The sequence below is a fragment of the Carcharodon carcharias genome, chromosome 7 (genome assembly GCF_017639515.1).
Source record: "Carcharodon carcharias isolate sCarCar2 chromosome 7, sCarCar2.pri, whole genome shotgun sequence".
NCBI classification, from domain to species: domain Eukaryota; kingdom Metazoa; phylum Chordata; class Chondrichthyes; order Lamniformes; family Lamnidae; genus Carcharodon; species Carcharodon carcharias.
This window is the reverse complement of record NC_054473.1, coordinates 67,857,568-67,883,486: the sequence shown is the minus strand read 5'-3', so window position 1 is coordinate 67,883,486 and position 25,919 is coordinate 67,857,568. Positions and strand designations below refer to the sequence as shown.

General features: G+C 42.1%; 1 protein-coding gene across 1 annotated transcript in view; it reads left to right on the top strand.

Moving 5' to 3' along the window:
• The window catches only part of LOC121280000 (F-actin-capping protein subunit alpha-2-like), a 142,471-nt gene that overhangs the window by 115,514 nt on the left and 1,038 nt on the right, over window positions 1-25,919 (top strand). Inside the window, exons 4-10 of the mRNA XM_041191631.1 lie at window positions 3,495-3,558; window positions 6,790-6,841; window positions 9,962-10,025; window positions 12,933-13,139; window positions 14,435-14,514; window positions 17,253-17,331; window positions 25,846-25,917. Coding sequence (XP_041047565.1) covers window positions 3,495-3,558; window positions 6,790-6,841; window positions 9,962-10,025; window positions 12,933-13,139; window positions 14,435-14,514; window positions 17,253-17,331; window positions 25,846-25,917 — 618 coding nt within the window. The remainder of the gene's footprint in view (window positions 1-3,494; window positions 3,559-6,789; window positions 6,842-9,961; window positions 10,026-12,932; window positions 13,140-14,434; window positions 14,515-17,252; window positions 17,332-25,845; window positions 25,918-25,919) is intronic.

The window sequence follows — 25,919 nt, the reverse complement described above, 5'->3', positions numbered from 1 at the left end:
GTGAAAAACAGAAAGGCAGGCTATCATTTAAATGGTGATATATTGGGAAATGCGAATGTACAAAAGGGATCTGGGTGTCCTTGTACATCAGTCAATAAAAGTAAACAGGCAGGTGCAGCAAGCAATTAGGAAGGCAAATGGTACGTTGGCCTTCGTTGCAAGAGGATTTGAGTTCAGAAGTAGGGATGTCTTACTGCAGTTAGACAAGGCCTTGGTGAGATCACACCTGGAGTATTATGTCCAGTTTTGGTCTCCCTACCTAAGAAAGGATATACTTGCCATAGCGGGAGTGCAGCGAAGGTTCACTAGGCTGATACCAGGGATGGCAGGACTGTCAACTGGGCCTGTATTCACTAGAGTTTAGAAGAATGAGAGGGAATCTGATTGAAATGTTTAAATTCTAACAGGGCTAGACAGACTAGATGCAGGGAGGATCGTTCCCCTGGTTGGGGAGTTTAGAACCAGGGGCCATAGTCTCAGGATACAGGGCAGGCCATTTAGGACTGAGAGCAGGAAAGGTTTCTTCACTCAGAGGGTGGTCAACCTGTGGAATTCTCTACCACAGAAGGCTGTGAAGGCCGAGTCACTGAGTATATTCAAGAAGGAAATTGATCATTTTTTGGATATTAGGGGCATCAAGGGGTATGGAGAGAAAGCGGGAATATGGCGTTGAGATAGAGGAACAGCCATGATCATATTGAATGGCGGAGCAGGCTCAAAGGACTGAATTTCCTACTCCTGCTCCTAGTTTCTATTTCTATGTTTCTATATTACATAATGATCATTTGCAGCTGAATGGATGTGAGCACATGGAATGTGATTGGTCACATTGTTAGAGGGTGGGGGGGTTGTGGCTTGGATTTACTTGAGGCAAAAGAATTGGTATGTGGGAAAGGGTCAGAACAGTTGCCACAGGGGCATGGGTACTAATAGTGTATATCTGCATGCCTTGGACTCAGGTGAATCTTGCCTAGACGGCAGTGTCACAGACTTCCCTGCATGCAAGTTAATGGGCATCAGCGGGATTTCTGAACTGACATGTTCTGTCTACCAACTGGCATCTTTCACCTCCTCCTCTGAGGATGATGAGTGCTCAGCATCTTCCTCTGGCATCAGTTCCACTCTTCTCTGCGGTGCCTGGTTGTACAGAGTGCCGCACACCACCATAATACGGGAGACCCTTAAACAGCCACATTGCAGGGTACCCCTAGTCCAGTCAAGGGACCAGAACTGCATTATCAACAAACAAACAGCCTGCTCAATGGTTCTCCCAGCCATAAAATGATGCCTCTGTGGTAGGGTTCCTGCATGAGTGACATCAGCCATGACTTCAGCAGATATCCACTGTCAACCAGGAACCATCCATCCAGGAACCATCAGTGGCCTGAAGAGTTGAGACACCTGAGACTGCTTCAGTATCAATGTGTCATGGCAGCTACGTGGGAACCTTGCACACACTTGCAGGATTCTTTTGCAGTGATTGTACACCAACCACATGTTGAAGGAGTGGAATCCCTTCCTATTTATAAATGCACCTGACTGATCTGATGCCACATGAGTACAGTCTATCACTGAGAGAATCCTGTCACATAGGCAAAGCCACCAATCCTCTGGGCTTGATTGGCAGCATCTATCTCAAATGCGATGTAGTCTGATGCCCTCGCATTCAAGGCATCCATCACCTGAGTGAAACAGATGGTGAGCTGTTGTAGATGTCAGCAGCCTACCCCTGGAATGATCCAGATGCAAAGAAATCAGTGTTACAGTCACCCTGACCACCATGGGCAATAAGCCAGTTTCTTCTGGTCTCAGGTTCTTCTCCAAAAATCACCTATTACTAGAGCTGCAGCCTTTGCAGGCACTGCTGCTCCAAGAGGTCCAAGAAGTTAACTCTATGTCTGTAGGCCACATAGCAAAGATAGTGCCTTCTTCTATCTGCCTACATTCAGCTGTAAATAGGTGCTCTATATGCGGCAGTTGATGCTCCTTTCCCAGTTCCTGGCCCTTCTCCCTGGGGTGAGTTGGGTGATACTGCAGCTTCTCCCCCATTGAGAGGAACCTTCAGCAACTTCTTTTTCCCCAACCCTATCAGTAACAGTAGTTTCAAGGAGTTCCTTCTGAATTGGCATGCCTCCACCAATGGCTGACTTCAGCCTTGACACTTTCCCCTTTTATTGTTCAATCAGTTTCAGACCACAATGATTTCCTGCTGTGCACTCTCCTCCCCTAACTTGCTGAGTTCCAGACACTAGGTGTGATCTGTGCACTGCTGGTAAAAAGTCACTGCCAAAAAAACAGGTTTGATTACTTCTGGTATTGTTCAATTCTTTAATCTTCTCAGTAAACTATCCCACAGATCTACTACCCAATAATGGAGGTTTCACCTCACTTACTGTCTTAGCTCTGTCTTCCAAAGTTTTAAATTTCATGGCTGTTTTTTAATCCATAGTTACCATCATTGTTAATGATTTGCCACTATCAACCATGTTAATTTCCTCAGTAATCTGGGAAACTTGAATTAGACCATCAACTTGAATTAGGTCACCTTGCACTGTCCCCTTTTCCAATGAATGCTGGCACTGAGGGTCTCCTTAACCTTTCCTCATAATCCAAGGCACATTTACACTTTGAGCTGTGGCTGAAGTTTGGGCTCCCACTAGTCATGCATTGACACAATCAATGACTGCATTCCCAAACTGATGGTGATATTCATCTTAATCAAAAACAAAAATATTTGGAAAAACTCAGCAGGTCTGGCAGCATCTGCAGAGAGGAACAGTTAATGTTTCAAGTCCGAATGACCCTTCAAAAGAACTAAGTAAAAATAGAAGAGAGGTGAAATATAAGCTAGTTTAAGGGGGGTGGGACAAGTAGAGCTGGATAGAGGGCCAGTGATAGGTGGAGATAACCAAAAGATGTCACAGACAAAGAGGTGTTGAAGGTGGTGATATTATCTGAGGAATGTGCTAATTAAGGGTAGAAAGCAGGACAAGCAAGGTACAGATAGACCTAGTTGGGTTGGGTGGGGTGAAGGAATCAAAAAAAGGCTAAAAGGTAGAGATAAAACAATGGATAGAAATACATTTAAAAATAATGGAAGTAGGTGGGAAAAGAAAAATCTATATAAATTATTGGGAAAAAAGCGGGGGGGGGGAAATCGGAAAGGGGGTGGGGATGGAGGAGAGAGTTCATGATCTAAAATTGTTGAACTCAATATTCAGTCCGGAAGGCTGTAAAGTGCCTAGTCAGAAGATGAGGTGCTGTTCCTCCAGACTGCGTTGAGCTTCACTGGAACAATGCAGCAAGCCAAGGATGGACATGTGGGCATGAGAGCAGGGTGGAGTGTTGAAATGGCAAGCGACAGGGAAGTCTGGGTAATGCTTACGGACAAAAAATATTCATCTTACTCCAGTGCATTGCATGAATGACATAGAATGGCTCCCTCTGTGTGAAATTGCAGCTACTACATTTTGTAATGTTGATTGCTTTTTTAGATTAACATCCTGAACAGCATTCTCTTGCAGGCCCCTCCTGGCGAGTTCAGCGAAGTCGTCAATGGTGAGTATCCATACTTGTCAAAAATTTCAGAGGTCTGCAAAAGCACAGTGTGGCATACAACAAAAATGGTGATTTTATATTTGAATAGCATAGAATGCTTTGATGGAAAGGTTAAAGTTGGATGTAAAATTTAGATAATTGAAGGGGGATAAAGACACAAATGAGGTTTACTCTCTTCTACAATCCCATAGCTCTTCAATTTCCAACTCTCTAGACTACATGTCTATTGTTAAAAAAGGAGTCCTTTTCATCCAAAGTACTCCAGAAGAAAATAACTCTTTAGAGATTTTTTAATAAAATGACCCCTGTACCTGCAGGCCAACAATGTCTAGGTAAGTGTCAAAATCTCTGTCGGCTGAACTCATTGAGATTTGGAATTGCACTCTGCTACTGGGACTGAACTTTCTTTAAAAGTATTTTTATCAATTAAGGGCCAGAGTGCTATTGCCATTCAGGTTGTTGCGGATGGAGGACATAAATACACACTGAGTTTGTGCTCCAAGACCTGGAGTACCTCTAAGCTATTTTTGCTACCCCAGATATATTATAAAAAGGCCAATTCATGAATCTTGGACTCCTAGGGGAGTCAGCAGTAAAAGAAATAGAGGCCAGAGAAATTGCAATATAGAGAATGTCCCTCTGAAATGAATAACATTTGATCATTATAATTTCACCTCATAGCCTTGTGTTTTATTGCAATTCCAGCTGGTAAGAAAAGTCTCATCCCTCTCTGGCATTAAGAGGCACCTTCACAACCTCAACAGTGATTCGGCAGAGGGGTGAAAATCCAGTGGCTTCAATGACAGATGGGGGATCAGCCAGGCAGTGAAGGTGAAAATTACACCCAGGATTTTATGGCCGTGCACGCCACTGGGATCGTCCAGTCCCACCGAAAGTCAATGGACTTTTGGGCCACCAAATCTCCCACGGCGGTTCCCATCGCGATGGGGCTGGAAAATTCCAGCCTCTCAAGAGTGTCTTTATATTAGGTAGCCTCAACTATTCAATTGTCCGTCCCATTCAGAGGTGGCTGGTATGGCAATAGTTGTGTCCCACTTTGTCTAACTGGGGAGTTCCGCCTTTGATCCTCAAAGATGTCTAATTTTTATTTGTTTGATAAATGCTCAGATGCAATAACACCATGGACAACAAAAATCCCTTGCACCTGACATTGTCATGATGAAAACTATGCCAGCTGATCAGCTGTGTCCTTTTAAGATACATTTTTTGGGTGCAGTAGAGAGAGCTTCACAGCACTTGTAGCCTGGATTATACATGAGCTCAGAGTGTTTAATAATGACACTCAGGGCAGAAATTTTCCATCTGATGGGATGTGGGTTTGGGGATGAGCAGGAGGTAAGAAAGTGCCAGAAATTGATGTTGGATCAGGATCTGGTCTTGATCCTGCCCTCTTCCAGCTTTTACTGGGGTGGCATTGAGGAAAATGGGGAACCCTCTTGCATCTGTCAAGTGAGTAATTAAGTGTTGAGGTTGTTAAGAAGGTAATTTTGAGGTGCTTCAGCCCTGAACCCTGGATTTTCCAGCCATAGAAACCTCTTCCCCAGTGTGTCAGAAACTCTCAAGGATTATCAAGGCGAGTGCACAGTGGGAAGAACTTCAGTGAAACTGACAAGCTGGAAACATTTTGATCAGTTACACTGAAGAGCTGCAGCCACAGTCATTGAGAGACTTCTCCTCAAGGTACTTTGTCTCTCAGAGTGCGCTTTCACTGCATGATAGGTGATTGTCCAATTCTTGGAAGGCACTTCTCCTGTTTAACACTCTACCTACCTTCAGCTGCACTTCTCTGTTGCCCAACTTCACCAAGGCATGGAAGCAGCTTCTGCTGTTCCACCTCCCAACTCTGCTGAAGAGGAAGAGCAGAGGTCAAGCAACCGCTAACAACTCCAGCAGCCTTCGTCTCAACCATATACCCCTCCACGGGGTAGAGAAGATGGATAAAGTTTCAGCTGGATGGAGGCAACACAGCCAACACAGGGTCTACATGCAGAGGATCAGCTGTCTTGAGATGTCTGGAGGCTGAGGTTCTCACGGCAGGTCACTACTGACATCTGAGGCCTCCTGGAATTAGACTTCCTTCCCAGTGGATCAGTTGGGAATGCACTGCTACAAGCAGATAAGGTGGCAGTGATTGGAGGACCACCCATCCAACCCCTGCACCACTGCCTCTGGCCAAATTGTCTGCTCCCTTCTGCTGTAAGGAGATAAAGCAGAGAGCTATGAGTGTTCATGATGGTTTGTGTGCAGAGGACAGAAGGACACCATTTATGGAGGGTATAGGAAGAATGGGTCCGAGAGTGCAATGCTGTAGATGAATGTGAGTGTTGGCTGTTCAGATGGGGATGTATGGTGCCTGCAGAGAGGGGAACATATGGAACTGCAAGGTGTGCTGTTCTGAGGAGTGCTGTGCAGGGGAGTGCTAGGACAGTGAGAGTGAGAGGTTTGGCACTTGAAATTGTTATGTCACTCATCTTGAGGTCCTGGATCAGTGCACTGTCTCCAGGTTGGAGGGAGCACACGCCTGCTGTGGACTTCCTCAGTCACTTCCCTCCACATCTGCTTGGCTGGAGAGGTTGCCTTTTCTTGCTCTGATAAAGAGCAACTGTCAGTCGCGCTGTGTAGAGGGTTGGATTCTGGACCTGAGAATGGTCCTGCCATTGCAGCAAGGACTAAGGTGGTAAGATTCTTCCCATGTTGTCAAAAGTTGATGATTGTTTAATTCTGCCAGAATGCCACCCCACATATCAATGAGCTCAAAATGTACTCTGTTCCCCGCTGAATAAATGTTATCTTTCAAGCTAAAAATTAGCACCACTTATCAGTCAAATTGGGAACTGCAATGCAAATGCTGCATCAATCAGTGAAGTTGCCAACTTTTCTATTCAGTGGTTACTTGTGTGTATGCCTGAAGCTGGTGATCCATTAGGGGACAGAGATTTGACTTTACTCTGGGTTCTAGCCACAAATTCTTCTGCTCAAATTCTGACAAAGGCAACCCAATGTGTCTATCCTACAGTTCATTCTGTTTTTCTCATAGCTCCATTTGCAAAGGTCCGAATGGCATTGTGGTATAAACCCTGACGTTGAAGACTCTCATTGGTGCCAGTGAATAAAATCTATCTTGAGGATTAAATTCAGGCCTGAGCCACTTGCATGACTGTTGACATAATACTTTGTATAGTTTAGGAATTCTTCTCTTGGTTTTTGCAGATATGCGAGCTTTGCTAAATGATGATGAACTGATATGTGAGAACATAGAACGGTGAGCATGAGCTGGAATAATACCTCCTATATTTTGTTTTTTTATGCAGTTGTCTACATTTATTCTATAAATTATATTAAAGATAGACAAGGACACAAGGAATAGATCTCATAGATTTAATAGTATATCCAAAGTGATTTATCCCCCCCTTAATCTGCACAAGTTGATGCAATAATGTATAGATTACAGTACTTTCCAACAATGTCCCATCTGCAATGTCATATGAACCCTGTTTCATTTCTGATAGAAGCCCCCATTGTCCACTCTTGTTAAAGGCCTCCTCACCCATCCTCAACTGACATTCAAATAGGGTTTAAAATATGGACCAATTACATCAATTTAGCAAATGGCAATCCATAACCAAATTAAGATCTCCAGACTGCCAGATAACTTATACTTACCAGACAGCACCTCTATACAGACTTTCTGGAACACTGTTGGAGTGTAGGAAGCCATGCATCAGCTAGATAACTCCCTATAGAAAAAAAATGGTTACCAAAATTACCTAGTCATTAGACTGGCAGTAGATAAATCACATGCCTTCTCTGAGGATAAATGTGTAAAGAGGCTATGCTTCTCTTGACAGGCGGTTTGAGCATTGCATCACCTCCTATAACAATATCTGCCACCCACAGTTGACACTGCACTACCTGTGGCAGTCTAAGTCACTGTGGTCCTCAGCCTTTTTGTCTCTTGCTCCTTCCTGCCTGCCATGGATACATCAAGCAACATCAGTCAGTCTGTGCCTACATCAAGCAGGTGACTGATGCTTTTTTTTTAAACAGGAGCAAGCACCTGTGTCATCTTTTCACCATGGGTATCTGGAATGATAGGACTCTGGGACTTGCATAGGCTGCCGGCTTCTCCTCAGACCAAAACCTCACTGACTGTGCCCAAGTCATCCTGTGGTGTCCTGCAAACACGCTTTCTGTCTTCATGAATCACATCGGCTTCCAATATAACTGCAGTGTGCTCACCAGCAGAGCATCATGCAGGTCTTGCAACAATCTTCCATTTATCACTCCTTGGCCCTGCACAGCAACTGGTTTTTTGAACATAAGGCCAATCCCCCTACACAATTGGTTCATGGTTCCTTTCAGGAATCTATACTCAGCAGCTGAACTGCAGTGCAGTCAGATTTACGGCTCCACTACAGCCCTCACTGAGTATAGTATTGGAGTCCTCAAACAATGATTCCAATGCCTGAAGAGATCTGTAAAATAACCTAGAAAGAGAATGCACTATGATTGTGATGTGCTGGACTCTGCATAATTTTGCTCTGAAATAAAGACAACCCATGGAGTCACCACTGGAAGGTGTTCAATGCAATGAGGGAGATGACACCAATGACATAGAGAATAACTCAGAATACAGAGGGCTCCAATATTTACTACAGCTAAAGCTCTTTAGCTTCAACATTAGCACTTCAGCATTCCCTTCTATTAACAGTCATGTGTCCCGGTCCTTCTACCCTCAAATAAATTGTATTCATCCAAAGACCAACATTGGTATACATAAGAACATAAGAAATAGGAGCAGGGGTAGACCATTTGGCCCCTCAAGCCTGCCCCGTCATTCAATAAGACCTTGGCTGATATGCCCCAGGCCTCAACTCCTCTTTTGTGTCAGCTCTTCATAACCCTCAACTCCCTGATATTTCAAAAATCTATCTACCTCTTCTTTAAATACTTTCAGTGATCTAGCCTTCACAACTCTCTGCAGTAAATAATTCCAGACATTCACTACTCTCAGAGAAGAATATTCCTTTACATCTCAGTTTTAAATGAATGTCCCCTTATTTTGCAACTATGTCCCCTAATTCGAGATTCCCTCACTAGTGGAAACATCTTCTCAACATCTAAACTGTCAAGCTCCCTCAGAATCTTGTACGTTTCAATAAGATCACCTCTCATTCTTCTAAACTCTATTGAATAAATGCCTACCCTGTTTAGCCATTCTTGATAAGTCAACCCCTTCATCCCAGGAATCAGCCTAGTGAATCTCTTTTGAATTGCCTCCAATGCCAGTAAATCCTTTCTTACATACGGGGAGGTGTGTTTTCATCAACACCCTATACAGTTGTAACAAGACTTCTAAGGCTTCTGCCGTCTAAAATTGCAGAGCCATCAACTACTTCAGAAGCACCAGTGCACAGAAAGATTTCAAAAAGGTTTACCATTTTCATGTTTATACAAAGACCTAATCCTAATTATCACCCAGCTCTGAGACCCTGCTGCCTGTCTTGAGTGCCTTCTTACCTAGCCTAGTGCTTCTACAAGGTGATTCTCCAGTGAATTTAGCATAAAGATGGAAGGTTGTTGTTGTTCAGTCAAGGGCTCTTGAGATGTGTATGGCCAGTGACCTCTCACAGATTGGACCTATGAGAGTCTGACAGTTAACTATAGCATCTTAGTGGCTGCATCTGGCCCAGCTGACATTCTTGGAGGGTCTGTGAGGGTCCAGCCACGCTGTTAACTTCAGAGATGGCAACGTGTTTCCTTCCCATTGTATGACTGCTCTCGCTATGGAGCTGCAATTGGCCTTAGAATGGTTATTATTGTGAAAGGTTAAGATGGGAGAAAATCAGAGTTCCCAGCTCAATCATTGTACAATAACAAGTGCAGTGAAGTATTTGCATATGGATGTCTGATGAAGTCTGATGATGTTTTGTGTTCGGTGGTCAATTATCCTGGGAGCATTCACTGTCTGGCTCACATACAAGTGAGGCACCAGAGGGCTGCCAAGGACTCTGAGGCACCACTCCAGCACAAATGAATGATTTCAAGAGGGGAAGAAAATTGTAATAAGAAATGTACAAGCAATCCGCAGTAGTGTTAAATTTTGAAGTGATTTGTATAAGGTGATATTTGACATATGCCAAAATTGAACAATAGGTTAAATGATAAAGTCCCTGGATATGTTGTGGGAAATGGATCAATACTGGGAATTAGACTTAACTCCGAAGCGTGATGTTTCTGGCAGTGATTGACTGATGAGGTGAATCTGACACTTTCTCATTCACCAAAGGTCACAATCCCTGTGTCTCAATCGTAACCCAAAGAAAGAAGCCCTTTGTGGTTCAGATAAGAGTCAGTGCACTGACGGTGTGTTATTTTACAGAATCACTGCAAAGTATAACCTGGAACAATTCATTCCTGTTGCAGTAAAGGAACACAAGGGAAAGGTAGGTGGACAGTGATCAAGATTAATCTTTATTTACCATTCTGTTTTAACTAAAGAGACTGAAAGTTAAAGCCCAACTAAATAACCTAAAGATCTGCTCAGTTTTTGTTTTGTTGCCTCTCACTTTTTATATTGTCTCTTTTCCTGGCCCAATAAACTGACTTTGTTTAAATATACCCCTTTCTTTAGACAGACACCTAAAACCAGTCTCCCTGTCCCCTGCCTGATGCCCACCTATCATTCAAGCTGGAGTGGGGCAGCAAGATCGCAAGATCCAGTAAGGGAGAGGGGAGAGGAAAATGGTGGAAGAAGAAAGTGAAATCTCACTCCCAAAAAGGCTTCTACAACAACCACCTGCATTTATATAGCGTCTTTAATGTAGTAAAATGGTCCAAGGCGCGTCACAGAAGCATTTTCAAGCAAAATTTGTCACCTAGTCACAAAAGGACATATTAGGGCAGATGACCAAAATCTTGGCCAAAGACAGAGGCTTTAAGGAGCATCTTAAGGGAAAAGAAGGCAGGAGAGAGGCAAAGAGATTTAGGAGGGAATTCAATCCAATACCTTTTTCTCTCTAATCATTTCCTTGATTTTTTCACTAAGACAGAGGTTGATGTTTATTTTGTTTGAAAATGGCCCTAAATGGAATCCATCTGTACTCAATACTTGGTTTCCTATCTGGTAGGGTTGCCCACAGCAAACTTTTACCAGATCTTTAGCAATTTTTGTAAAATTAGCCCTCCTGAAATCTGGGATAGCGTTTGATTACCCAATAGGATTAAGCCTAATTATATTATGGGGGGGGGGGGAGGGAATGGGCAGGTGTTCCATTCACCCCCATTCCCCCTATCCACACACACACACACACATATTATGCCTGATACAACAAGACTTCCACTTATGTGCAGTGGCCAGAATTTCCCATCCACTGACATAACTAGGGTCGCAGCTAATAACCAAATCTGAAATTTGGCTAATGCTAGTCTTCTCAGCAACATAACTGTATCCACCTCGGACTCAGCTACTCTAGATGGTTCACCATGGGACTATTTCAGCAGAGATTGAGAACTGGACTGCACTGCTGAATAAATTTGCTGTGGTCAGTTGATCTGTTAAGATGATCATTGTGGGTAGGAGGGTGGGGTTAGTGAAGTTGCACCACCATTACTTTGACCCACTTCTCTAAACTCTCAATGGGCTAATGAAATTCCTGTAAGCAACACAAAAACACAGCTGCAGGTGAAGGGTATACCTGGGATACACAATTTTAACCAGCCACTGTTGTTTTGACATTCTGCCACAAGATGGCAGAAATAACATTTTGTGATCAAAAATCAATAGGTTTCAAACCTTTACCTAGGCTGGGACTTCCTAAAAATATGAACAAATATTAACACATTCTTAGGGAACCCCTACAAACGTAAATTAATTCTCATGGAACCCCTAGTATTAACGAACACTTGGTGTTTTCCTACAAATTATTAATTAATTCAGAGAACCCCTTGAAAATATTAGCACATATTCAGGGACTTTGGTAACAATTAACACACCCTCAGAGATTCAATTTAAATATTAACACACCTCAAAGTCTCCCTCCAAACACACTATGAGCCCCTTGGACATATTTACACATTCTCAGAGATCCCTGCAAATATGAACACATTCTTGGAGACTCCCTGGAGATATTAACATCCAAGGGCCCCCATTTAAATATCAACATACCCTAAAGCACCCCCTGAAAATATCAACACTTTCCCAATGCCCCTTTGCAAATATAACGACATTCCTGGACTTCATTTACAAATATTAATATGAGCTGCCCTAAAGAAAATAGTTTGATCATTGCAGGAATAAATTTTTTTTTATCAAAATACAACAACAGAAATTAGATATTGATAGATCAAAAATGCTAAAAGATTTCTCAAAATGATGTCTTCTGAAACTCATCAGAGGTCTAGGAAATAAATCTTGCACCATCAGTACTTGTATCTCCTTTCAAAATGTCTAAATTGGCCATTGATATACTTTTGTACTTAAATGTATTTTATCTGAAGAACACAATTGATAGGGTGTTGTGGGCTCAAGTGGCTTCATTCAAAAAAAAAACCCGTGTCTCACTGTAGTTTAAGTGCAGTTGCATGTTAGATTTTTGTACAGGGCTGTGTTTGAGGTAACAGCTTTTGAAGCTGCTAGTTTTTATTCGTGCTCCAGGTTAACCTTTCTGCATCATTTTTAAATGATCCATGTGAAATGGGAACAAGGGAAGATGTTCTTACTCCCCAAAGCTGTATACCATCTACAAGGCACAAGTGAGGAGTGTGATAGAATACTCCCCACTTTGAATGCAGCTCCCGCAACACTCAAGAAGCTTGACACCATCCAGGACAAAGCAGCCGCTTGATTGGCACCACATCCACAAACATTCACTCCCTCCATCACCGACGCACAGTAGCAGCAGTGTGTACCATCCACAAGATGCACTGCAGGAATTCACCAAGGCTCCTTAGACAGCACCTCCCAAAGCCAACATCTAGAAAGACAAGGGCAGCAGATAGATGGGAACATCACCACCTGGAAGTTCCCAACAAGTCACTCACTATCCTGACTTGGAAATATATCACCATTCCTTTACTGTCGCTGGGTCAAAGTCCTGGAACTTCCTTCCTAACAGCACTATGGGTGTACCCACACTACATGGACTGCAGCAGTTCAAGAAGGCAGATCACCACCACCTTCTCAAGGGCAACTAGGGATGGGCAATAAATGCTGGCCCAGCCAGCGAAGTCCACATCCCGTGAATGAATAAAAAGTAAGTTATTGACACTCAAAAATAGATAAGCAATACAAATGACCTTATGATACTGGAAAATCAGTTGTTCAGTGAACTCATGATCTGTTTATTCTTTAGGTGCTAATCACTGAACATGGTGACCTTGGGAATGGATATTTTCTGGATCCAATGCAGAAGGTTTCTTTTAAGTTTGATCACTTGAACAAAAATGTTTCTGACATCCAACCGTATGAATTAGATATTTCCATGGAGAGCTGGAGAGGAGCTATAGAAAGTGCACTCACTAGTTATGTGGAGAAGCATTACCCGGATGGAAACTGCTCTGTAAGTAGCCTCCAGAAATGACACTGTTCCCATTACCATACCCTGATGCTTGTCTGTGTGTGTGTATAGCCTGGAAAACAATGCTATGTGGTACCAATAAAATATGCTACGACAAGGAATGTAGCAGTACTCAGGTTATAGCCTGAAGAAAAAAAACCTTGCATTTATATGGCACTTTTCACAACCAGCAGATGTCTCAAAGCATTTTACAGCCAATGAAGTAATTTTGAAGTGTAATCAATATTGTAATACAGGAAAGACAGCATCTAATTTGCATGCAGCAAACTCCCACGAACAGCAATGCAACAATGACCACATAATCTGTTTTTCTCTTGGTGTCGATTCAGAAAGATGCCATGGGATTATGTACATCCATCCAAGGAAGGGAAGAGGGGGGCTCGGTTTAACATTTCATCCAAAAGACAGTGCCTCCAACAGTGCAGCACTCCCTCAGTACTGCACTGGAGTGTTGGTCTTGATCCAGAGTATCAGCTTTGATTTTTGTGCTCAAGGCCTGGAGTGGGACCTGAAAATGGAACCTTGTGACTCAGAGGCAAGAGATGCTACCAACTGAGTCATGGCTGACACACCTTGTTAAAATATGGGATACCACAGAGCAATTTCCTATCATCTTGCAGCCAACTCAGCCTCAAAAAGCCTTTACATGCCTCCCCAGTCCATGGAGAATAATCACTAGATAGTCATAAGATAGTGTGCTCTATGTAATGATGCGTGATGATATCCAAACCTGAAAGATTAATAATTATATCATAATCATTAGATCTTTGCCCCTTATTCATCCTTTTCTACCAATTTTTATCTCATCACAAGATGCTGGATCCTCACTGAGGTATATTTCCACCCTACTTCGCATAAGTCGCCATTCCTCATATGTTAGCCTAGACAGTGAGTGTGTGAGGGTAGAGGAGGTATTGGGCCAGAGGGAAGACAAAAGAATCAAGCCCAATAATATCCTCACCCAATATTGGCACACAAGCACTTCCAACAGGAACTGCTGATTGGTAATCAGGAGGGGGAATGCTAACTGATTTTCACCTCTCTAACCGGAAGCGCTCAGGCCAATTGTACTACCACCCGACTGAGATCATTTAACTCGGCACTGATTGAACCAGGGAAGTCCTTGTTGATGTAGTTCAACAAGCAATTTCCCCTAGGTGGGTGAGCTTTCAAGAGACCGTTTCTATTTCACCTTTTCGTGCATGATTATTATTTCATATTGCTCTTGATACTACTTGCACTCACTTCTGCTGAATTTTTGGCATTTTCTTTGGCAGGTATATGGGAAAACCTATGGCAATCAGAAAGTTATCACTGCCTGCATTGAATCTCACAAATATCAGCGAAATGAGTTCTGGTAAGTTGTATTTATGTAATGCACTTAATTCCTCGCAATCTTGTATATTCTACTTGACATGGACTAAAAGTGATCCAAACAACTTTGTTATGTAATCGGTTAGACATCTCTAGTTCTTGTTGTCTCTTCTCCTCCCCTGATGGCATCAATTTCCTGCTGTTGCATCTACAAGCTGCACTACCGGAATTCACCAAGGATCCTTAGAAAGCACCCCCCAAACCCACAACCACTACCATCTAGAAGTACAAGGGCAACAGATAGATGGAAACCCCACCACCTGGAAGCTCCCCTCCAAGTCACTCACCATCCTGACTTGGAAATATATCGCCATTCCTTCACTGTCGCTGGGTCAAAATCCTGGAACTCCCTTCCTAACAGCACTGTGGGTGAGAATTTCCCTGGGGTACCCCAACCAACTCATGTGTGAGCCAAAACTGAGAGTGTCAAAGGGCTATATCACCTCGTGGGGCATCCAGGCCATCCAAGAATTAAAGGGGAGGAGCAGCCATACCTTCTGCCTGGCTAGAGTAGGAGCTATGGTTCTTCCTTGGCATGATATTAGCTCTTGTGCAGAAATAAAGGTTTTAACTAGTCTACTATTAAAAATGATGATACGCTCATGATGGATGAATTCCACTATTGGTGGGCTGAATGATCCCTTGGTACTGAGAACGCAATCGTGCCAAATGCACACAAGGTCTCCTCGCATAGAACATACCACCAAAAGAAATCCAATATTAAATGATTGGCTCCAGCCCACCAAAGATATTTATAGAGCCTAACATACGCACTGCTTGGGAAAGTTAAGTATGGCTTTTGATGTTAAGGTGGTATTCTTCTGGTTTAAGTGTTTAATGCAGACTACAGTCCCTAAACATCCTGGTGCAAACATATCACACTGCTTACCTGTCCAACACAACCTGAAAGTGATTTAATATCGTTGGGCAAAAGACTTCCTGGCCATTCTCTTCACTTACTCCAGGTAGTCTATATGTTGTTAGTGCACAGTATCTTGTTTGTATTCAAACCCTCCTTTCATCATCAGGTCAGAAGTGGGGATGTTCGCTGATGATTGCAAGATGTTCAGCACCATTTGCAACTCCTCAAATACTGAAGCAGTCCATGTCCAAATGCAGCAAGACCTGGACAATATCCAGGCTTGGGCTGACAAGTGGCAAGTAACATTCTTGCCACACAAGTATCAGCCAATGACCATCTCCAACAAGAGAGAAACCAGCCATTGCCTCTTGACATTCAATGGCATTACCATCGCTGAATCTCCCACTATCAACATCCTGGGGGTTACCCATTGACCAGAAACTGAACAGGACTAGCCATATAAACACTGTGGCTACAAGAGCAGGTCAGGGGCTAGGAATAGTGCGACAAGTAACCCATTTCCTGACTCCCCAAAGCCTGTCCACAATCTACAAGGCACAAGTCAGGAGTGTGATGGAACACTCCCCACTTGCCTGCATGAGTGCAGCCCCAACAACATTCAAAAGCTTGACACCATCCAGGACAAAGCAGCCTGTTTCATTGGCACCACATTCACAAGCATTCACTCCCTCCACCACTGACGGGCAGTAGCAGCAGTACATACCATCTACAAGCTGCGCTACAGGAGTTCACCAAGGATCCTTAGACAGCAACCCCCAAACCCTCAACCACTACCATCTAGAAGGAAAAGGGCAGCAGATAGATGGGAACACCACCACTTGGAAGGTCCCCTCCAAGTCACTCACCATCCTGACTTGGAAATATATCGCTGTTTCTTCACTGTTGCTGGGTCAAAATCCTGGAACTCCCTTCCTAACAGCACTGTAGGTATACCTACACCACATGGACTGCCAGTGGTTCAAGAAGGCAGCTCTCCACCACCTTAAGGGCAATTAGGGATGGGCAATAAATGCTGGCCCAGCCAGCAAAGCCCACATCCCATGAATGAATGAAAAAAAAGATACTGCACTTGGAGGAGGGAGATTACGGATTAAAACTCTCACCCTAACTTCTCTTTACAAGCTCAGAAGATTTCTTAATCTTTTCTGGAACTTCCTGTGTCTTTCCAACATTAGGTTCTCACATCCGATTTTTAAAAAAATGTGGCATTACTTTCATTAATTGAAGACTCAACCTATTTGCCACCCACAATCAAACATGGAAAACGTGCTATACCCAACATTTGTCTCCACCTTAACCATAAATCTGATGCGATCTCTGGAATCTCCTGGTTGTAACCCTGCTATCTTTCGTTCCCGGGCAATTGAAAACATGGAAAGATGACAAAATAGAAAATATCTAGTTAATTTGTCATCCCATTGATTACAGCAAACCAGTATATCTAGGGATCAGTTAGAAGTTAATTGCAGATTGGGGAAAGTCTTATGAATTCCAGCTCCAGGTTGGAAATCAGCATGAAATGGTGTTGTTTTTCATACTTCTAACATTATGAAGTGTTATGGACTCAATATTATATTTTAAAGGGTTATCCCACTCTCTTTGACTGAGAACTGAGTAAGAATTGAATTATTTCAGCCAAGCTTCCCCCAAACTTATTTTTCATCCCTGTCACTATTAATAAGTATGTTAAGTTCATTATCATGTATACTGTGGCTACTGCAGTTGAGCACACTTCCCTGAGAATGCTCAAAATCTCAGAACCTTGCAATCACTTCCTTGCCCCCTCAGTGTTTAACAGATAAACTGTAAAATGTTTCTGTTAACAATTTTGCTTTTAGGAATGGCTTTTGGAAATCCGAATGGAAACTTGTGTTCTCCCCACCAAATGCTGAAGTCTCAGGCGCAATTAAGGTGCAGGTAAGTAAGAGGTCAGCAGTGGGTTACTGTTTTGGGGACATTGTGCAAACATTGTGCTGCTCAGGACTAATAATCAAATAGCGCCATTTCCCATCCAACCAGACAGAAACATTTCACAGATTCAAAGGAAGCTTGAATTATTGCTGCTGTTGCCCTTTAGTACATATAACGACAGAATTAACTTATTATGAGGGGAGTACTGACAAGCAGACACATTTCACAGCAGTCACCTTATTATCACTTTATTGTTCAATATCATGTAATGATTCATACAATTGATGCCTTGCAAATATTAATAAAAATGTCATTCATCCATAGCATATCTTTCAAACCTATACTATGAGAGCTACAGCTTCAGAGGGCGGAAACAATTGGATACAGGCAGGAAGCATTGATCAGAAAGAATCCTATCAGTGCAAATTCCAAAATGGTGTTACCAGGATGGAAAAAATTTCCCCAAAGAATGTGTTGGTTTGGTAGAATGGATTCAGTGGACAAAACCTGCTGTAGAACAGTTTAGTTACAAGTCAGCATGCATCAGAGAAATTACCTGCTTAAGTGTTGTCAGCAAGGCTGTGCTCGCAATAAGACCTATGGGCAGGGTTTTCCGGCCCTGCTGCTGCCGGGATCATCCAGTCCTGCCGAAAGTCAATGGACTTTTGGCTGAGCTGCTGAATCTCCCATGAGGGGGACTCATTCCTTTCTTCCATTAACTTTTCCATGCCCGCTTCCCCTTGGAGACTTTGATTTCATGGTTGGTCATGATTTCCTGGGGAATTCTGGTACCTCATTGAAGTGACCATTATTCACATGAGCACAATAAGTGTCCACAAGTAAGTCAAAGTTCATACACGAGAAGGTGAGCACGTCACCAGATAGTAATCAAGAGTGGATATCATACTTAGTTCAGCACACCCTAACCTAGAACAGATCTATCAGAGCCCACTTTTGACCACCTCAGTGAAGATCAACCAGCTCTATACAGACCAGAGATCAAACCTGAGATATACATTTTTTTAATTAATTCCTGTGCTGTGAATATCACAGGCAAGGCCAACATTTAATACTCATCCGTTGAGAAGATGGCATTAAAACATATATGATTCTGAGGTGGTTTGACAGGATAGATGCTAAGAGGACTTTTCCCCTTGTGGTAGAATCTAGAACTAAGGGGCAGTTGCAGAATATGGGATTGCCCATTTAAGACAAAGATGAGGAGGAATATGTTCTTTCAGAGGGTTGTTAATCTTTTGAATTCTCTGCCCAAGAGAGCTGTGGAGGTCAATTTGTTGTATGAGTTCAAGACTGAGTTAAACAGATTTTTGAGGAGTCAAGGATTACATGGGACAGGCAGTAAAGTGGAGTTGAGGCTAGAGTCAGATCAGCCACAATCTTATTGAATGGCAGGGCAGACTTAGGGAGCCATATGGTCTACTCCTGCTCCTATTTCTTTTGTGGTGAGCTGTCTTTTTGATCCACTGGAGTGGTGTAGTTATGCCCACAATGCTGGTGGGGGAGGGTGTTCCAGGATTTTGATCCAGGGACAGTGAAGGAACACCATTATATTTCTAAGTCAGGTTGGGGTGCGACCAGGAGGGGTATTTGCAGGTGGCGATGTTCCCTTGCATGTGCCACCCTTGTCATTCTAGGTGGCAGAGGTCATGGGTTTGGAAGGTGTTGTCGAAGGAATCTTGGCAAGTTGCTATAGTGCATCTTGTAGATGGTATACACTGCAGCCACTGTGTGCTGGTGATGGAAGGAATGAATGATTAAGGTGGTGGATAGGATGCTGATCAAGCGAGCTGCTTTATCCTGGTGTTAAGCTTCTTGAGCATTGTTGGAGCTGCACTCCTCCAGCCAAGTGGAGAGTATTTCATCACACTTCTGACTTGTGCCTTGTAGATGGCAGATAGGCTTTGGGGAGTCAGGTGAGAATTCTGCAGAGTTCCCAGCCTCTGACCTGCCCTTGTGGCCACAGTATTTATATGGTTGGTCCAGTTCCATTTCTGATCAATGATAAACCTACCCAGGATTTTTTGCTGGACAATTTAGCAATGATGTCATTGAATATCAAGGAAAGATGGTTAGATCTCTTCTGTTGGGAATGATCATGGCCTGGCACTTAAGTGGCAAAATAAAAATTCACACCACATCATCAGCCCAAGCCTGAAGGTTGTCCAGGCCAGTATCTGAGGAGTTGTAAATGATACTGAAAACTGTGCAGTCATTAGTGCACATCTCCACTTCTGATGTTAGGTTCGCAGGATGAGTTGAAGCGCTGAAGATGGTTGGGCCTAGGACAATAACCTGAGGAATTCCTGCGGTGATGTCCTGAGACTGAGATGATTGGCTTCCAACAACCACAACCATCTTCCTTTGTGCCAGATATGACTTCAACTAGTGGACAGTTTTCTCCAATTCCAACTGACTTCAATTTTGCTAGGTCTCTTTGTTGCCACACTTGGTCAAATGCTGCCTTTACGTCAAGGGCAGTCACTCTCAGTTCACCTCTGGTATTCAACTCTTCCATTCATGTTTGAACCCACGTTATCATGGGGATTGAACTGTGCACAGTCTATACTGGGAGGCCATGCTGACTTGGACCGTGTTGCTTCTCCAAACTTATTTTCTACAGAGACTACAGAGAGATCTTTTACTTAAGTGCTAATAAACTGAACTTAAAACTAGGACCTAATTATCTGTGCTAAATCACTATCCTACCCTATTCCCCTCTCAAGGACTATTTTTTTTTTTTAAAAAATGACCTAAAGACTTTACACTTAAAGAATAATAATTATCTGGCAGTAAGTTTCAACAATTTAGAAGCTACTGCTGACATTAATAATCTCTAACCTTTAGAGTTAGTACCTAATAATTTAGTTAGCCTTTTGTTGTTCTTTAAGTCTTTCTTTCATTTATTTTTAATGGCATCAAATAGCAGTGGACAAGAAAATGTATACAAACCAGCCTATTGTGGATTTTATCCAACCTATTTAGTTTCCTATGATATAGTTCACAAAGCTAAAGTAAATAAAGCAAAACTTACCTATAAACCTTACATCTTATATTGTAAAGGCCTTCACTATTTCCTTTCTGGTTCCCGAGATTATGGAAATCTAATGTCCCAAACTGCAGTATCATGAAAGTATAATGATTCTCATAACATTATTGTGATTTATTGTAAAAGTAGGTTAATAGTGGGGTTTGGATAGTTTCTGTCTGTGCGCGTGGGATTTAATTGAATTGGAGACAGCTAGTCTGGAGGCTTTGACTCATCAAAAGAAGCTAGGTTTGAAATGCTAAATATGTAATCGTGGCTAAAGTCTTAGAATGTATGGTGAGGAGAATTTGCATTTTTAGATAAATCAGGGCAATTTGAATTTCAAAGAGATGGTAGGATGTTTACACCTAGCCAGAAAAGCTAGGCCAAGCAGTGTGTATATTTTTCCCAAAGGTTACTGCCAATATTAGCACCATGAAAAGATTTATATTATGAGAAAGGTAAAGTTCTAAAGACATATGGGAGCAATGGAATTTACATTAAAAGGGAGAAACATGTATAAAGGAGAATAATGCCATGTGTTATGAAAGGCATTGTAAGATCTAACAGAAATGTGAGAAGCCTCCAGTACTTGGGCATTAAGCCTGCTGTCTACAGAAACCAAAGCTGGAAAAAGCCACTTTGAATTCTACTGTCCACGGTATTGTGTTGGCTTGCCTGGATCTGTTTAAAATCTTTTTTATTCCTGTCGCCTTCATGGGGGGGTGTAACTGGAAGTCAGATTGATCCGGGGTTTTAGGAGTTATTATATTAGTAATTTGTAGATCTTTGTATGTGCTTTTGCTAATAAATGTTTAATTTAATTTTTTTTTAAATCTCTAAAGTCTCGGTGGACTTATTACTTCTGAATTCAGGGCACGCATCTCAAAACAAATACAAATTGCAAAAACCGTTGTGATAGTGGGATCAAGTTTCCCTTGTGGATTTGATCCGCCTGGCACACATCATCTACTGCAACATAACAGCAGTCATCATTATCTGTGTTCGACCTTATGATCTTTAGACTTATTTCTAATGTGCTATCTTTAGAATTCTTTTAAGTAACATAACATTAACTGTTTTATGTGAGTGTCTGCATTTAAGCACAGGTCTCTTGACTGTCTGCTAACTGACTACCCTATTCAATTCCCTATTGCACAGCTGTAAAAATGAATTTAAATGAAGTGCATGCTATATAAGAATAATAAACATTAGGCTGTAAGTTTCAGATGATCATTCTTAGATTAGCTTATTCGCTACGTTGTGGAGGCAGGAAGAGTTTGTTCACTAATCTTCAGCTGTGCCTTCACTGCTCAAGTTAAGTAGCCTGCTTGCACTTACAACAGCTATTCCAGTCTGTACTTTCAAAACCAAGATCATGGGGGTAGATTTTTATCTTCACAATCCGGCTGGAAATCTGTTGGGGAGATTGGATACCCTTGCTAGAACCTGTCTGATTTTCTTACCATGGAATAGAATAAAACTGGGCTGGGTCAATAAAGAACGAGAGATCTGACAACACCACCCCCCTCCCTCCAACATCCACCATGTCAAACGCCATCTCGGTGATAAAGACCAAAATCTAACCTATCTCTTCTATCATCTTTTGTTTTGTACAAACAAATTCAATTCTGTAAAACACTCATTGTGACTAAAGGCATTTAGCCTTTTCAATAGATCAATTTCCTTCAGAAGTAAAGGGGAGAAAAATTGTATTGGGTAAATGTTGCGTTTCCGCACTTACAGCAGGAAATTATTGATGGAGAGCACTTGGGTTGGTGATGGGGTTATGTTGTTAAAAAGATGGATGTTTTCTTTTTACTTTAGTATCAAAAAAAGTCAATGCTGAGAGGTGCAATGCCTCAGCTACTTCAGCAAACAATTTATAGGCAGAGTAGCTATAGAGAGAATATGACACATGCATGCTCTCACTGTACTGATTTACAAAGCACAATATGTTGTCATTTTTTTTTTTACACATTGCAGACTTGATTCTGTGTCCTTTCCATCGATTTGTTTTCTTCTGCCACCTGACCTCACGAGTCTTTCCTTATTTCTTTTCCACTGCTTCCAGACGGGTCCAAAGTCCAAGTTATTCTGCACGTATTCTATTCCCTTATCTGCCTGCTCTCACTCCCTATCTTTTTTATGTGAAATTGCAAGGGGGCAGCTACATCTTTAATCGCTCTTTTGTCTTTCAAACTTTCAGAGCCATTTGATACAGCTGCGCATAAGGGAATGTTAGCTAAAGTTGAAGCTCATGGAATTGAAGGCCCATTATTGATCTGGATAGGAAATTGTCTGTGCTGGAGGCAGAAAGTAGATATCTTGGGCAGATTCTCAAATTGGCAGGATGTGATTAGTGCAGTACAGCATGGATTTACCACAAAGATACCTGAACTCTATGGGTTAAACTAGGAGGAAATTAGACAGAATCACTGAATCTTGACAGTGCAGAAGGAGGCTATTCAGCCCATCGAGTCTGCACTGTCTCGCTGAAAGAGCATTCTACCTAATCTCACTCTCTGTCTTGTCCCCGTAGCCTTGTGCATTCTTCCTTTTCAGATAGCAATCCAATTCCCCTTTGAATACCTCAATCAACCCTGCCTCCACCAACCTTTCAGCAAGTTCGTTCCAAGCTCCAACCACCCTCTGGGTGAAAAAAATTTTCCTCACATCACTTATACTCCTTTTTGCCCATTATTTTGAATCTGTTCCCTCTCCCTCTTAATGTATTCTTGAGTGGGAACAGGTTCTCACTATTTACCCTGTCCATGCCCTTTAGGATCTTGAACACCTCTAACAAGTCTCCTTTCAGCCTTCTTTTCTCCAAGGAAAACAGACCCAACCTCTTCAAACTAACCTCATAGCTACAGTTGTTCATCCTTGGATCATTCTTGTGAATCTCTTCTGTATTCTCTCCAACGCCTTCACATCCTTCCTCAAGTATGGAGCCCAGAACTGGACGCAGTACTCCAGATGAGGCCTAACTGGTGTCTTACACAAGTTTAACATGACCTGCTCACCTTTGTACTCAATGCCCCTATTAATAAAGCCTAGGATACCATATGCTTTATTAATTGTTCTCTCAACATGATCTGCCACCTTCAATGACTTATGTACATATACACCAAGGTCCATTTGTTCTTGCACCTCCTTGAGAGTTACTCCTTTCATTTTGTACTGTCTCTCCATACACTTCCTGCCAAAATGAATCACCTCACACTTCTCTGCATTGAACTTCATCTGCCATTTGTCTGCCCAATCCACCAATATGTCCATATCACCCTTTTTCAATCTGAAGAAGGGTCAAACAGACTCTAAATGTCAACTGTTTTTCTTTCCACAGGTGCTGTCAGACTTGCTGCACTTTTCCAATATTTTCTGTTTTTCTTTTAGATTTTCAGCATCCACTGTACTTTGCTTTAACCACTAATATGTCTATGTCCTTTTGAAATTCAAGACTGTCCTCATCACAATTGACATTGCTTCCAATCTTCATATCATCAGCAAATTTTGAAATCCTGCCATGCACACCACAATCTAGGTCATTAATATATATCAAGAGCAGCAAGAGTCTCAACACTAACCCCTGGGAAACTTCACCACAAACCTTGTCCAATCTGAAAAACAACCATTTATCACTACTCTGTTTCCTGTCATTCAGCCAATTTCTTATCCAAGTGCCTATTTTCCCCTTAATTCCATGAGCTAGAATTTTGTTCACAAGTCTGTTGTGTGGCACTCTTTCAAATGCCTTTTGAAAATCCATATACACATCAACAGCATTGCCTTTATCAACCTTCTCTGTTACCTCAAAAAGTTCCAGCAAGTTAGTTAAACATGATTTCCCCATAATGAATCCATGGTGGCTTTCCATAAATATCTCACACCTGTCACTTGACGATTGATTTTGTCCCGAACTATAGTTTCTAGAAGTTTCCGTACAATTGAAGTCAAACTAACTGGTCTGTAGTTGCTGGCATTATCCTTGCACCCCTTTCTGAACAAGAGTGTAACATTCACAATTCTCCAGTCCTCCAGCAGCACCCTTGTGTCTAAGAAAGACTGGAAGATTATCACCAGTCCCTCTGAAATTTCCACTCTCACCTCCCTCAGTATCCTCAGATGCATCTCATCCAGTTCTGGTACCTTATCAACTTTAAGTAAAGATAGCCTTTCTAATACCTCCTCCTTAATTATAAATTCCTCGAGTGTACCAGTTACCTCCTCTCTCATCCTCTTCCTTTGTAAAGACAGATGCAAAGTACTCATTTAATACCTCTGCTACTTCTCCTGCCTCCAAATGCAAGTCTCCTCTTTTATCCCTAATTGGCCCTACCCTTTCTTTTACCACCCTTTTATTATTTCTATGCTTATAAAAGATCGTGGGATTCCCTTTTATGATAGCTGCTAGTCTCTTTTCATGCTCCCTCATTGCTTTTCTGATTAGTTTTTTGATTTCCCCTCTGATCCTTCTATATTCAGCCTGATTCTCCATTGTATTTTCAACCAGACGTCTGTCACACACGTACTCCTTCCTCTTCATCCACCTCTATCGCTCTCTCATCATCCAGGGTGTTGTAGATTTATTTGTCCTACCTTTCCCTTTCAAGGGAATATACCTTGACATTGTTTGTAATATTACCTCTTTGAAGGTAGCCCATTGTTCAGCCAGCATCTTTTCCGCCAACATTTGATTCTACTCACTTGACTCATGCGCATTCTCATTCCATCAAAGTTTGCTTTCCCCCAATTAATTATCCCTGCTCTGGATTGCTCCTTGTCCTTCTCCATGACCAACCTAAACCCCAATGATACAATGGTCACTGTCCCCTAAATGCTCTCCCACTGTTATTTGATCCACTTGGGTCAACTCATTCAGTACTGTTGATTATATATCTTGAGCAACAAATCATGATACAGAAAGATAGATTGCCATTTCATCAAAAAAAAAATCATGGATTTAAAAGATTCTCCAGCTCTCTCTTTACCAATATCCATCTTGTGGATGATGCTTGGAAAGTAATGTTTCTCTGCCCCTCAATTGTCCCAACCTAACTTTTATATCACTCTTTGTTTCAGTTTTAATTAACATAACATTATCTCATGGGAGAGAATTTGGAGAAAATAATTTTCTCGGTGGCAATTCAATGTGACATTGCAGGAATGTAGGGTCAGTTCCCAGTTCACTGAGTTCCAGATCCTTGCCTCACTACACAAGTGGTGTTGAATTCCTCACAAGGGGAATGGCTGTAACAATGGATAAGTCACCCTCAGCCCACTCTTGTTTGCTTTGTGTCAACAGCTTGACTGTTAACATCGATCAGAATGTGGAGAACAGTTTTCCCAACTGCTCTCTTGGTGAAGTTAACTTGTAAGGAATATTGGTAGAGAAAGAGAGGAAATGGAAAAGTTTACTCTTATAAACAGATTAAGTTTTTCAGTTTTCTTTCTAACTTTTCCTCCCTCAGGCTCATTACTTTGAGGAGGGTAGCATCAATTTGACCAGTAATGTTGATCTGAAACAGAATCTTTCTCGAAAGGT